The 13164-nt window shown below is 50.9% G+C and overlaps 6 protein-coding genes across 6 annotated transcripts; 3 read left to right on the top strand and 3 right to left on the bottom strand.

The window, feature by feature from the left end:
- Positions 1–1399: 1399 nt before the first annotated feature.
- CONPUDRAFT_71068 (uncharacterized protein) lies at positions 1400–3173 on the top strand (the record flags this gene model as incomplete). The annotated part of the gene is made up of 9 exons (XM_007767239.1): positions 1400–1478; positions 1721–1735; positions 1794–1909; positions 1945–1970; positions 2125–2126; positions 2366–2491; positions 2544–2784; positions 2844–2904; positions 2961–3173. 9 exons carry the CDS (start codon positions 1400–1402, stop codon positions 3171–3173), a joined length of 879 nt encoding a protein of 292 aa, XP_007765429.1.
- A 301-nt stretch (positions 3174–3474) lies between these two features.
- On the bottom strand, positions 3475–5101 carry CONPUDRAFT_119960 (alpha beta-hydrolase). Its single transcript, XM_007767815.1, has 5 exons — positions 4283–5101; positions 4059–4232; positions 3872–4008; positions 3662–3818; positions 3475–3594 (listed from the first exon to the last, which is right to left on the bottom strand). Exons 1-5 carry the CDS (start codon positions 5075–5077, stop codon positions 3559–3561), a joined length of 1299 nt encoding a protein of 432 aa, XP_007766005.1. The 5' UTR covers positions 5078–5101; the 3' UTR covers positions 3475–3558.
- Positions 5102–5837: 736 nt separating this feature from the next.
- CONPUDRAFT_142611 (uncharacterized protein) lies at positions 5838–7970 on the top strand. Its single transcript, XM_007767814.1, has 13 exons — positions 5838–5923; positions 5976–6060; positions 6148–6161; positions 6215–6323; positions 6390–6407; positions 6788–6815; positions 6932–6947; positions 7006–7045; positions 7107–7207; positions 7262–7321; positions 7382–7409; positions 7466–7523; positions 7599–7970. The coding sequence occupies exons 1-13, from the start codon at positions 5844–5846 to the stop codon at positions 7823–7825; spliced, it is 864 nt and encodes a 287-aa protein (XP_007766004.1). The 5' UTR covers positions 5838–5843; the 3' UTR covers positions 7826–7970.
- Positions 7971–8451: 481 nt separating this feature from the next.
- CONPUDRAFT_163427 (uncharacterized protein) lies at positions 8452–9620 on the bottom strand (the record flags this gene model as incomplete). Its single annotated transcript, XM_007767813.1, has 4 exons — positions 9102–9620; positions 9015–9032; positions 8529–8963; positions 8452–8472 (listed from the first exon to the last, which is right to left on the bottom strand). Exons 1-4 carry the CDS (start codon positions 9168–9170, stop codon positions 8452–8454), a joined length of 543 nt encoding a protein of 180 aa, XP_007766003.1. The 5' UTR covers positions 9171–9620.
- Positions 9621–9833: 213 nt separating this feature from the next.
- On the top strand, positions 9834–12039 carry CONPUDRAFT_100156 (WD40 repeat-like protein). Its single transcript, XM_007767812.1, has 7 exons — positions 9834–9886; positions 9949–10164; positions 10218–10339; positions 10398–10480; positions 10527–11303; positions 11354–11605; positions 11657–12039. Exons 1-7 carry the CDS (start codon positions 9858–9860, stop codon positions 11900–11902), a joined length of 1725 nt encoding a protein of 574 aa, XP_007766002.1. The 5' UTR covers positions 9834–9857; the 3' UTR covers positions 11903–12039.
- Positions 12021–13074, bottom strand: CONPUDRAFT_151283 (translation initiation factor eIF3 subunit; the record flags this gene model as incomplete). Its single annotated transcript, XM_007767811.1, has 5 exons — positions 12021–12087; positions 12136–12445; positions 12521–12803; positions 12892–13007; positions 13062–13074. The coding sequence occupies 5 exons, from the start codon at positions 13072–13074 to the stop codon at positions 12021–12023; spliced, it is 789 nt and encodes a 262-aa protein (XP_007766001.1).
- Between the last annotated feature and the right edge of the window lie 90 nt (positions 13075–13164).

Here is a 13164-nt window from a genome sequence, read left to right as displayed (position 1 = left end):
AAGAGGGACGGCGTCGGCGGGGAGGACGGCATCAGCGACGGAGAAGGGGCGGGAGGAGGGAGAGAAGGTAGGGGGCGGGAGGAGGGAGAGAAGGTAGGGGGCGGGAAGAAAGAGAGAAACGGGAGAGGTCGGCTCCGTAGCGAGTCGGAGCGGAGTTTGTAAAATTTCACTGGGGTGGCAAATCCCACGTGTGACAAAAGGGCGGGGGAATTGGCGGGGGGCGGGAGGAGCGCGGGGCGTGAGATCAGACCGGAGGGAACCGAGCGTTGAGCCGAGATGCCGGTGGAATGTTCGGGACTTGGGAATGATCAGGACAACGTGCCTGGCGGCAACGAGAAGCTCCAGAAATAGTATTATACAAAAAAGGGCAGAAGGAGAGGTGTTTCCTGCGGTGTGCGGATATAGTGGCTAAGGTGGCTAATTAGCCGGGACGTAACTAGGGATCACCCGGCTAATAAGGTTTCAATAGTGGGATGTATAGGTGCGCGATTCGCTTTTTCTTGACGTTGGGCCCGAAAGGGATACAGCAGCTGATGCAGTGCCCGTATAGTCGTTCCTAGTTCTGTCCGATATTGTCGCATATACTTATCTTAGTTCGTCTTGATTTGCATCAAGCTATTCTCCACCAATCCCAGCTTCAGTGTCTAAAATGCATACGTCCGAACGAACAGCATCAAAGACTAAATAGCACTCTAAAGGCGCACCCTAACTGGTACTCAACCGCTGATCACCCGAGGTTGCAGATGGCACATCCTCCACGACGTAACATTGCGATCGACCCTTTCCTTGGTTTGTACTGAACTTCAGATGAACATGCCCTTGCATCAATCTCAATTCGGCTTATGACATGCCTTGAAAACATTTTTGACACTGAACGGCCCGGGGATGAAGGCAGGTTTATCTTTCCAACTCATATCAACTCTCACTGAGTCTGACGCCCATATATTGATTCAAATAGTTCTTTTCCGCATAGGTTGACATTGTATTCAGCTTAATTACCGACTTCCATTTACATGCGTGCTTCAATGCCTCAAGCAACTGACCTTGGATACGACACTAGGACAACGTGCCGCAATCGATTTTGGTTTGCCTAGTCTCAAGCCGAAACCAGCTATCAACTCAACATTAGGGTGTGCTTGCCGGGTTAAAGTTCTGTCTCAGCCTTGGCAGAATGCTCTACGAGAACTGAATCGAAAGAACAGAAATCTTCTTTTTAATGCCCATATTAACACATTCAATTTAGACAACAGAGATACCAACCAGCCTTGCAGCTGGTGCAGCCCCTCTTCAAAGCGACACGCCTCACCAACCCTGAACTCAGTGGCAAGTGTATTTGATCGAAGGGTCCGAAACCGGTCCCTCCCGTTATTCCTTTCACTCTTTAGGGCACGCACTGTACATGGCTCTCGGTCTGGTTCCCTACTCTGAAATGGCGCTTGCAAAAACACAGTACGCGCAGATTGTGGGTTATGGCGATGGTGCGTGAGGTCACATGCCAAGGGCTTATTCATTGCATGGCTAAGAGTGGATGGCAGTGGCGTTGTTGACACTCGTCTTGTACGACTATAGTGAGCTACTAGCAGATCTTGCGCCAACAATTGTGCGGTTAATATCATGTGCCCAGTGATCAACATTAGTCTAGAGGTAGGCGATAAGCTATGCTCCCAAAAAAGCTAGAAGTTCAAAGCTTGAACAAAACATTGGATTTTCACCGCGTTAGGTAGAGCTGCTATGGGTTAGTAGTGGCGCTTGATATGATGCCTTGCCTTTGGGGCTTACCACATATAATTCAGACCAACAAACTGTCGCCCGCTGCAGTCGTATACTTTCTGGTACGATCCTCGCGTTGAGTCCGATCACAGTGCTGAAACCCGCCTTAGATGAGATACTGGGGCATGGTATTCTCGCTGTAAGTCTCTGCGCCAATATTGAATTATTCTGTAGGCTGACTTCGAGGAGTCTGCTGGCACGTGAGTTATGGCTCGGTGTTCTCGATTATTTGCAGGAATATGACTAGTATCTGCCATTAATCTGCCATGTTAGTCGATCACCTGCCACTGTTTCTTTCTGAAAAGGTAAGGTGGCCATGAGTATTGCACATATTCTATCTGATTTCGGCCATAGCTGTAAGTTGGACTAGAAGGCTTCGTTAAATTCAAGCTCTAACTCAACTCAAACTTTGACTTGTTCACATAAGATGTAAGTTTATGATGCATTCGAGCATACAACTCCCTCACGGGAGTGCTACCAGGTGATCGATTGAGCTTGATTGTGAATGCGTCAAAGGTGTTGCTCTTATTTCTACTTCAAGGTAGATTTCTTATTTCTAAACTGTTGAAACTGCTACTAGTTTTGTTCATTGTAGGCTTGATGACACGCCGTGTCTCCGTCTTATATCGCCCGTCAAAAGTAATATGCATACTTCTATCCAGTCTCTTTGTTATCGCTCAGGCCACCTCCATCTTGTCCGTGGGCTTAGTCTCGGTCTCAGGTATGTTCGCCAAGTACAACAGAAGTAATTCAGAGAAGTAAAATTTCCACAGGCGCCGCGTACTACCAAACACTAAGTAAAGGCTATTGCTCTACCGCGATTCCGAAGGACGACCAACCTTGGAGGTTGTTCTTAGACGTCCTGTGCCCCATCTTACTGGAATTTGTTCTGCTTGCCTTAACCCTAATTCGATTCGTCACCAATGCCAAGGCCTCTCGTCGACGGCTCCTGAGGTGGTCTGTGGATGATATCCTTCATTTGGTGGTCAGGGACAACATCGTGTATTTCGTGATGTGAGTTCTGCGCGCGCCGCTCAACGATGCATACCGCTCATCCGGACGCTGCTTATCAGTATTTTGGCTTGCTTCTTCATGACCTCGAGATGGGCACTTCCTCATGATGAGGCCAAGCATGTAAGTATCTGTTTCCCGGTCACATGCTCATATGCGCCTGCTCACTGACTTACCAGTATACACTCGGCGCGGCGGCCTACATCGTCGTCTGCAACGCAAGCCAGGTGTTTTCCCTGGTCATGTGCGGTCCCCGTATAATTCTCAACGTGAGGCGGTTTTATGGTAATGAGTTTGAGAGTCATCATTCCTCAGCGAACGTAGATCTTGAACTTCAACTTACTACCATACAGCTGGACAGTGCATTGGCTGAGATCAACAGTACTTGTTAATTTTGCTTGAAAGATTCACGATAAAGTGATATATTTGTGGTAGACTACTCATGCTCAAGATGAATGGAAGAACTCCGCGCTCCTGAGGGGAGCAGGAGCGATTCGTTCCGCGCGTCACATAGAGCGTACCTAATATATCGCCACCCGAGAAAGGCTAAAGAATATTCTACAGGCGTAAAATCTGTTCTGCCGCTCACCTTCCAATAACCTTAGTTCAGTGTTGCAGGAATTTCTCTCAAGCGGAGTTTACGCATGCACTTATGAAACCAAAGGAATGGATTCGTGACAGACATAATTATGACCTTGTGTATTATACGCCCTTATATATTACATGCTGAACCCCATATATCGTCTAAATTCAAGTACTCGTCGCGACGAGAGGCCACTATTTATAATCACCAAACTCCCAGTTATAACAATCCTAGAAGCGAATGTGCTAGTGAGTCATGGCCATATTCCCAACGCAATCGGACGTGATGGAGACGTACCACGCAATCATCATCGTTGTCGAAATCTGGGACTTCCTTAGTCTCATTGTGACCGGTGAGCGTGTTCCAGTCGTCTGCAAGGAGCTTCTCGACGATGACCCTGATCCCATGAGTGCGTATGTCAGCCGCCCAGTTGAGATTTGAAATTGTGTCGTATCTAAATAGGCTGCCGTTAGAGCCAGCCAAGTTGCTGGGAAAACAGCGACCTACCTGCGTATATTACCCATGTGGCAATGCGACTCCATCGCATAGCCCGCGATGCCGCAAACGCTCGAGACACCCGTGCAGGTTCCCATAGCCAGAGGATCAGCAGTGTGAAGGACATGGGTGATGTGATTGTTGTTCGGCTTTAAGAAGTAGGTCAGTACACTGTCCAGCGAGGGGAAGGCTGACTTACTGGTCCTGGCAGGTGTAGTCGTTGTGCGGCCAAGCGTTCGCCAGGTGCTTCGAAAGCAACAACCGGTGAACCGAACGTTGAACCCAAAAGGGAGGCTAGAGAACCTCCGAGCGAGTGTCCGACGAGCCATATATTGGCATTGGGATAGAGGTATGTTACGTTATTGTATAAATCCTGAATTTATAAAGTCAGTAACAGAGACGGAGAAAGGGTACAACACTCACCACACCAACGCTATAGAATAGACTCTCCTTTGCAACGCTAGTCTCCAGACACCTCTGATCACATTTCCCACTACCCCCATAGCATCCGCAAACAGTGCTCCATGTCGGCCCAACGCGGGCGCAGCAGCAGCTGAATAGCATGTTGTCGTTGAGCTTATCTTTGGACACGGTTGGGCCGCCACCACCGAATATCCATCCTGCAGAAGTTCCCTTGATCGAGATTACAACGGTCGCGTTATCCTCGGAAACGAAGATGTGCCCTCTGAATCCATCAGCATCGGGTTCCCAGCCAAATGGTATCGACGGGGGAGCAGTGCCATTGGTCGAGTTGAACGGCGACGGAAGAGGATACCAGTCAGACTCGCTTGGGCTCGTATACGCGTTGGAAGTCATCTTTGCCAACGTGTGGAGGGTGTGGCGTGAGGATGTGTTCGGCGCTGGTATGGAATCCGGTACCCAGAGGTCGATCGGGGTTTGGGCGAGACGTGAGCCGGAACGCGCAGCATAGAAGGCAGCTGGCGATGACGGTCGGTGTGTAAGGATGGTCTCAGTGTCAAGGGTGAAAGTGAGCTCGGGCTCATCTAAACGCCGCGACGATAAGGAGGGTGGTCGAACGTCGGCGAAGAGGATGTGAGAAGAGTTGGCTGATTGGGCGTGAACGTGTCGTAGATTGAACGAGAGCGAGGTCGATTGGGATGGAGTTAGAGTCCTATCTGGAGGAGGTGCTGGGTCGGTCGTGCCGAGTCGGGACGACCACGAAAGTGCTTCGAGCAAGTACCAGAGAGGAAGGCGCATGCGATACGAGCGAGAAAGAACGACGCAGGAGGGTCAGGGAGACAAGGTAGATGATGGAGGTAACTGTTAGAGAAGAGTCACTGGGGTCAAGATGCCCCTCAGACTTCCGCTCCGCCTACCGTCCTCTCCAGATTAGGGAATTCACCCCGCACAATTGAGGCCGCGGTTCAAGTTGACCTGTCATTGGCCTGTCATCTCCGCTTCCGCTCTCTTTCGCGTCAATGCATTGCATGCCATGTTCTCAGCCTTCCCGCTTGGTTTAGAACTTCCACATGAGATTACTACGCTTGCGCAGTTTTGACTCAATTTCTACGGCAACAAAGCTTAGCTTGAATTCTTTGATCGGAATGTCACATGTTCCCACATACAACAAGACATGTTGTCACGCAAGCTGAAGAACTTAACATGTGGTTCAAACTTTGCTCAAGTTTCATCCGTGTCAGCGACACATATTCATCCCCAGATCTGACCATACACCAATCCAGCGGCCTAGCCATGGATGAAGCCGATTGTGTGGGGCACAAGAAAGTGCGAGACTCCTTTCATCAATGCGCCTAGCCTTTCGTAGATCCGTCAAAACCTTCCATGAACCTGGGACTTTGGCAACTTTGGCAACTTTGGCAACAATCCTCAATGGGTGCCTGTCGTTTCCACTTCTGACTGTTACTTCCACTGTTCTCGGTCAAAGAAGCCCCTACAGCCTGAGCCCAGCCAGTTTCACATAAAGCGGAAGGTTCCTTGTGTTCGTTAGCATCCGCCCGCCTTGATGTCCGCTCCCCTGCTAGCTACCCCATCCCTCGACGACACTTACGGGGCAATTCTTATAGGACTTGTAGGCGCGTCTACGTAAGTTACGACTTCCCACGTCAAGCACTCACAGTCTGAACGCTCGATGCAGATTGTTTGGTTTCAGCACTGTGCGGTCTTTTATATATCTTCGAAACCATACCCATGAAGCTCGATTCACACTTTGGAAAGTCGTCGTAAGTACTCAAGCTGTGCGAGTCTTTACAGGGGTGTTGAAATCTGCATCCTATTTCTCTTTGATCTTCTTTCCTCTCGTTGGACAGGTGTGGATGTTATGGTTTGTGACCAGCGCCCTGCAAGTCCCATCGAGTTGTTATCTGATATGCGCAGGTTCATGGATACCTTGCACCTTGCATTCATCGTTCATATGACTTACGTCTATCTCATCACGGACTATGCCGATATACTCTCCTTAGCTTGGGTGGTTTGGAGCTTCAAGGTTCGTAGTCACTCGCGTCCTTTGCCTTCGTCTAGGGCCTGATTGATATCCGTGATCTTCCTTCAGGCACATGTTGTTGTCGCTGTGAGTTTTCGATGCATTGGTTCATTCCAAAAGAGAACTAGAGCTGAGGGCATACTCTAGGTCGCCATGGTTCACTCCATTCACATGTACGTGATGAAATCGAAATCTACTGAAATTAATAGTGAGTCTTCACTTTCGAAGATTGGATTTATCACCTGAATCAAATGCGTCCGTGTATGTTTACCGTCCGATTTTCCAATGGCATTCAGTCTATACATCCATCGTCTACGGATTTGTAAGAGAATTGCTCTACCCCGAAACTAGCCTGGCTTATTGTGGATCCTAGTGAGCAACGGATGTAGCAAGCTTCTGTCAACCGTGGCCGTAAGGGCATCTACTACTTCGCCGTGACATTGCTGCATTTTATCCATCCGTGTTAGGTGGTTGTGATAATCCCTCTAATTACTGGTGAGTATGCGGATACCCTTTTGGAATACACCTGACATGCGTTTCTAGCAACTTCGATAGTACGGTCACAGATTCACCTTACGCACTTAACTGCTAACGACTACTCTGCCTGATAGTGTTAATATGGGCAACGTAAGCTGTCTTCATAATCGAGCTGTCCCTCCTGGTTTTACTGATGTACTTATCTTAGATTCAACTGCAACCTGTGGACTGACCTGACGCATTTGGAGGTAGGGTATTTTTTTTGGCTGCTAATGTGACGTTCGTTAAACAGCAAACCAATGTGAGCAGTGGGCGGTCTATACTACATTTGCTATAACCGCCGTGGTCGACATATTCATTGCCGGTTCCCTATGTTATCTCTTGGCCTCCACACGTACAGGTTTCGCATCGTGCGCATACTACACCTTGTGAATGTCTCTTAATTGCCAATGACTCTTTGTCAGGCCCGACTCCATCGTGTTAAAGATCATGACCTTCGTCTTAGACACGGGTCTTTTGACAAGGTGAGTAACTTCTCGCCCTTATCAGGTTGTTTTCAAATACTTTGCCGCAATATATCACAGTATCTGCTCTCTCACCATTATCATTACGGTACGACGACGACATGATGCCAGTCGATGTCTATGCTTAAAAACCGCTATTCGCAGTGTGCAGCCATGCCTCACAACTTCATTTTCCTCGGCGTTGATCTTGCTGTCATCGAGCGTACGAGTCTCCGTTTCTCTTGCGAGCTGAAGTGTCCGACTAACCCTTATTCGGTGTACATTAACTCGTTCCTAGCAATGATGAACGCTCGATACTATATTGGAGCGGATGGGGTGGCTGGAGCGTCTGCCGATGAGCTGAAGCTCAGTCGTTCCATGTCAGGAATCCCTGGGCTCAATCTGGAAGCGGCGGTAACGGCTCGGGAGCGCTCAGCGAGCGAGTCGGTGCAACCTCTGAGTCTCCAAGGATGTGGCAGAGACTTATCCTTCCCTGGCCCCCGTCCATATCGCTCCGGAACGTAGTGCTAAAAATGGACGGTTTTCCTCATCTACATGTCAAATATGAGTGTTTCCACTCCGGTTACTTTCATGAATCGCCTAGATACTGTTGATCGTGTAACTTATGTATCCGCCACTTTAGCATCGCTAAATCTAGACAATGAAAACGCAATTGTGATTTACTGAATTTTATCATGCCCTGAATATTTGATGGTTTATTGCGGAGCTATCGTGGACAACCGAACATTGCAGCGTACAAAAGCTTCTGACTCGGGAATGGTTGAACAGACTTGGCCGACGAGAGATCTTTTATGCTGCGGCACCCTGTCCCGTTCACTTGTAGTGCGCTTGTTACTGTAATCACAACACAGCTAGTCACTCAATCACATCACACGAGGAAAATGAAAGAAAGACAATAGTTGGTAATTTTATACGGTAACGAAGGAAAGAGTGGGTAATACGTATACGTATACGCTATATTAGGTAGACGCTTTTACAAGCTTGCTCAACGCATAATAAATATGAATGATTTACGTGCACAAAGGTGATTACAAGGCAAGAGAGAGGAAACGGGAACTCTTGACATCTCCTGCTTACTTGGCAAGCTTCAGCCAAAGTAAACAACCCGTCAGTCACCACCGACGGACAGTTTAGTCGAGATCATCAGCAAGCTAAACGATATGGTCAGATCATATGTCATATTAAAACAATGAAAGAGATAACACACAGAGCGCTTGGTCATGTCGAGTGCCTCACGGCGAGTGTTGTTGGGAGGGTGACGACGAGTGTTGTTGGGCGGATGACGGCGGGTATTGTTGGGAGGGTGACGGCGAGTGTTGTTAGGAGGGTGACGGCGAGTGTTATTCGGGGGGTGGCGGCGTGTGTTGTTGGGCGGATGACGACGGGTGTTGTTAGGTGGGTGACGGCGAGTGTTGTTCGGCGGGTGGCGGCGGGTGTTGTTCGGCGGGTGTGGCGAGCGAATAGTCCCAGCACGACGCGTGTTATTCGGTGGGTGGCGACGGGTGTTGTTGGGGGGGTGGCGGCGCGTGTTGTTCGGAGGGTGACGGCGCGTGTTGTTTGGCGGAGAGCGAACAGTACTAGCACGAAGCCAGTCCTTGTTGAGGGGGGACCTCACGGCTATGCCGTCGGGAGAAACATCAAGCTGCATAAAAAATGAGCCATTGCTTGAGGGCCAAGTTTTGATAAGACTTACTCCTCCAGCTGTGTCAGGCTTTGAACAAAGAAAAGCAGAGAATTTCGTCAGATAAGCTCGCCGCTTCGAACATGCTAGATAACTTACCACAGGGGCGGCAAAGGAAGCGGACATTACCGCCGCAACGACGAGCATGGAAACCTTGTTGAACAACATTATAGAGAGATGAGTTTGTTTATAGGCAAATATTAGCAAGCGCAGAGAAGCTGTTTGAGTTTAGACGATGGAAGTGGAGGTGCTGATATTGCTGGAGCCATTCCCAGCTCGCTTTTATATCATCCCAAGTTTTTCTAATCAGTCAAGAGCATAGATGCGCGGCCTTCATGGCCGCACACAACCACTTTGCAGGGGCAAGGGTTTCACGGACACGGTGTTTCAGGATCGTCGCTGATGCACCAGTGCCTTCTTCTCTTGTACCGAGACGTTCTCCGATGCCAAGTCAATGAGGAGTCTTTCATCAGAGCGATGTAAGAGCGCGTCGCCATAAAGCCATGAGCGAAGGCTGTCCGGCGCAAGAACAAGACCCAAGCAGGCGCAGATCAAGCCAGAATAGCAGTGTCAAAAGAACGCCAGTCCCCGAGAAGGCCGGTCTACGTATTCGAGCGCGAAGGCGGGCAAAACGGTTGCTTCGAGTTTGCGATTGTCATGCCAGTGGTACAGCCTGAGGTCGGCGTTGGGTCGGCATACCAGTTTAAGTTGCAGCTCAAGTCGCGAGCAAAAGTCGCGTCAGAAATCGCAAAGCCTCCGAGTCTGAAATAGGGGCTACTCCCGGAAGAGGAAAGCACACTGATCAAGTTTTTCGAGATACGCCTTGTGTTTGTCAAGCGTTTGGGAGGCCGTCAAATGAGCAGTCTCATTTCCTCGATAGCATGGCAAGTTAAAGGTTGCTTCATCGAAAACACACCAGACACTAACGCAACTCTTGTCCTGTCAGGGTGAAGCGCGGTGTGTCCACCCGCCATCCCAGTAAATATGTGTTGGACGAGAGCGAGCTTGAGCGCGTGAGCGCACTCGCCCAGATCGAGCTCGAGGATGCACGGACAGAGCTGCAGCGCGCACATGAAGCCGCAACATCCATGGGGAGGGGCGTTGAGCCGGATGACGATGATGATGTAACAGAGGGCGCGGGAGGAGAGGGCGAATGGGTTGAGTGAGTGCGTGCTCCTTGTGCTGATCGGGCCTCAAGGGGACTCATGTTGACAGCGAGGAAGATGATTCCATGGCGGTTGACCAAGAGCCTGGTGTAACAAACGGCAAAACTCGAGGCGATGATCTTGCCGAGTACAATCTCGACGATTATGACGAGGACGAAACCAAAATCGACGGTATGTCACAGGGTTGATGTTTGCAAACATGGCGCCTTATCATCTCGCCACGGAATAGGGCCTTTCACCAATATCAAAGGTTTGACATTCTATAAGGATAACGCAGAGGATCCTTATATCACATTGAAGGAGGGACGTCCAGTTTTCCATCCCTTCGGGTCTAGTGGACTTATCTCGTAGTTATCAGGATGACGAAGATGAAGAGCGTCAGGACCTTGAAGTCATGCCCACCGACAATCTCATTGTCGCCGCCAAAACCGAAGACGATATATCCCAGCTCGAGATCTACATCTACGACGAGTCCGAAGAAAACCTCTTCGTACACCACGACCTCATGCTTCCCAACTTCCCCCTTTGCCTCGAGTGGCTTGACTTCCCGCCCGCCTCCTCCTCCACGACCGCACAAAATGGCGCAGCTCGCGAGTTCGGGAGCTATATCGCCGTCGGCACGCTCGACCCCGAGATCGAGATCTGGTCGCTCGACGTCGTCGAGAGCATGTATCCCGACGCGGTGCTCGGACGCCCCGACAAGACCGCCGCGCACGTGCCGATGCCCGCGGGCACAGGCAAGAAGAAGCGCAAGAAGGCGAAGCACCGGGCGACGGTAGACGAGCACCACGTCGACGCTGTGCTCGCACTCTCGTGGAATCGCACGCATCGGCAGCTGCTTGCGAGTGCGAGCGCGGATCGGACTGTCAAGCTTTGGGACCTGAGCAGGGCGGCGCCTACGGAGGGTGAGGATGCGGGGCGCGGGATTGCAGCGATACGGAGTTTCTCGGTGCACAAGGATAAAGTGCAGGCGGTGCAGTGGAACCAACGGGAACCGACCGTGTTGCTCTCCGGGAGCTATGACCGGACGGTTCGATTATTTGACTCCCGAGCGCCCGACGCTGGCGTCGGGGCTGTCTTGGGTGCAGATGTGGAAGCCCTTCGATGGGATCCTTGGGAAAGTCACAGCTTCTATGTGAGTTCATTTGATACTTGTTATGCTCAGCTCATCCAACGCCGCACTAGGTTTCGCTGGAGAACGGTCACATTCTCAACTTTGACGCACGGACATTGCCATCCGACCTGAAATCGTCATCCCCTGCTCGTTTCACTATATCTGCTCATGATGGTGCCGCGTCCGCGATTGACATTAACCCACACATACGGGGTTGTATCTGCACGGGAGGCACGGATAAAGTGGTCAAGATTTGGAATGTCGACGAAGCAGCGAACGGAAAGCAGCAAGTCAGCCTCGTGACTTCACGGGACTTGGGAGTTGTAAGTCTCTGCTTGATGAGCAAAACATATGCTGACGCGTGTTCGTTAAAGGGCAAGATCTTCTCTACGGTCTGGTCACCAGACGATCCTCTCACTCTGGCTGCGGCCGGTTCGAAAGCAATGATGCAAATCTGGGATGTTGGATCCAACTTTGGCGTGCGCAAGGCGTTCTCGAGTAAGCTCGCGGCTGCAGGTCGGGAGCTCAAAGAGAAGAAGGAGGGCAACGGCGGTCTGATAGGGCTTGCCAACGATGAGGAGGATGAAAGCGACGATGGCGACGGGGATGGCGACGAGTGACGCAATGAACCGCGTTTCCTATCAAAAATGTAGATCAAGAAGTTGCCGCTTCTATTGATGATGCATGACCGATTGCTACAGTAGATAAGTAAGTGGCGCGAAGTATATGGCGGGTATTCTACATGAAATCGTCTGGGTTGTTCCCGAAGTCATCCAATGGATCATCGTAGGTAGCCGTGTCGATTCTGCGGGACGGTGAGTGATGTACAAAGGAGAAGGCAAGCAAGACATACTTTTTCGTCGCTTTGGCGACACCGAGGGCGGGCTTCGCTTTGGGCTTCTTCTTACCGCTCGCCTTGTCGCGCGCCTCCTTCTGCTTCTCGTTGGCGAGGGTAGTAAGGCCACTTGCAGCCTTGCGAATCTCGACGTCACGAAGTGACTGGGCTATCTCGCGGGCGTGGTGCTCGACAAACATGGGATAAGCGGGCTTGTCCTGATGTCGCTTGATGATGAACTCCATGATGCGGGACGAGAAAAGTTGGAAGTCTTCCTTCGACCGGGGGTCGGCGGTCAGAAGCGCGTCAAGATCTTTGGAGGATGAGCCTGTAGCAACACATGCGACACATGAGACCAATCTGCCAGGGCCAGATGAAGGCAGGGAGGGAACAGATCACGCACTGGTGACAGCCACGCTGCCAAACAAGGACGCGGCGTTGTCGAGATCGGCCTTGATCTCGCGCTCCTTGTCGAGACGCGCCTTTTCGCGGGGATCGAGCACCAGATCCTCGTCGTAGACGTCGTCGTCGTCGTCGCCGTCCTCGGCGGAGCGCGCTGCGCGTGCGGCCTCCTTCTCGGCGATCTTCTGCTTGATAGTGCCCTTCTTCTTTGGCGGTGCGGCGGTGACGGCGCGTACGGGCTGCTCATCCTCCTCTTCCTCTTCAGAGGACTTTTCCCAGTCGGACTATCGACGCGGGTGCGACGTGAAGTGACAGGGAGGGCACAGCGGATGAACGAGGGGTACAGCGAGCGGTTCAAGAGATAAGACGTACGACGGGGTCCGAGTCCTCCTTGTCTTCGTTTTCCCACTTGCTCTTCACGGGTGGTCTGCGTGCTGCGGGTGCGGGAGCGGCAGCAGGGGCTTTAGCCTCGTCACCAGATGAATTTTCTAGAGCGAGCTGATTAGATTCTGAAGAGCAAGTTTCGGACAAGATGAGCATACCCCAGTCAGACATTTTGCGTGTTTAAAACGAGGGAGGGTAGGATACAGGTGGGATAGTGTACAGAGGTGTACAGGAAGAGACAGGCAGTGGCTGAAGCGAAAG

Source organism: Coniophora puteana, assembly GCF_000271625.1.
Source record: "Coniophora puteana RWD-64-598 SS2 unplaced genomic scaffold CONPUscaffold_3, whole genome shotgun sequence".
In the NCBI taxonomy this organism is placed as follows: Eukaryota; Fungi; Basidiomycota; class Agaricomycetes; order Boletales; family Coniophoraceae; genus Coniophora; species Coniophora puteana.
The sequence above is the reverse complement of the archived record's forward strand: the minus strand, read 5'-3'. Positions and strand labels throughout refer to the sequence as shown.

Bases quoted from the DNA above. Each gene is read 5' to 3' on its own strand.
- CONPUDRAFT_119960 (XM_007767815.1), bottom strand. From the start codon at position 5,077: ATGCGCCTTCCTCTCTGGTACTTGCTCGAAGCACTTTCGTGGTCGTCC. The intron at 4,233-4,282 runs GTGAGTGTTGTA...TTATAAATTCAG, and splicing joins TATTCTATAGCGTTGGTGTG to GATTTATACAATAACGTAAC. The intron at 3,819-3,871 runs GTAGGTCGCTGT...CAGCCTATTTAG, and splicing joins CACATGGGTAATATACGCAG to ATACGACACAATTTCAAATC.
- CONPUDRAFT_100156 (XM_007767812.1), top strand. From the start codon at position 9,858: ATGAGCAGTCTCATTTCCTCGATAGCATG. The intron at 10,340-10,397 runs GTATGTCACAGG...GCCACGGAATAG, and splicing joins GGACGAAACCAAAATCGACG to GGCCTTTCACCAATATCAAA. The intron at 11,606-11,656 runs GTAAGTCTCTGC...TGTTCGTTAAAG, and splicing joins CTTCACGGGACTTGGGAGTT to GGCAAGATCTTCTCTACGGT.
- CONPUDRAFT_142611 (XM_007767814.1), top strand. From the start codon at position 5,844: ATGTCCGCTCCCCTGCTAGCTACCCCATCCCTCGACGACACTTACGGG. The intron at 7,208-7,261 runs GTGCGCATACTA...ACTCTTTGTCAG, and splicing joins ACACGTACAGGTTTCGCATC to GCCCGACTCCATCGTGTTAA. The intron at 7,322-7,381 runs GTGAGTAACTTC...AATATATCACAG, and splicing joins GACACGGGTCTTTTGACAAG to TATCTGCTCTCTCACCATTA.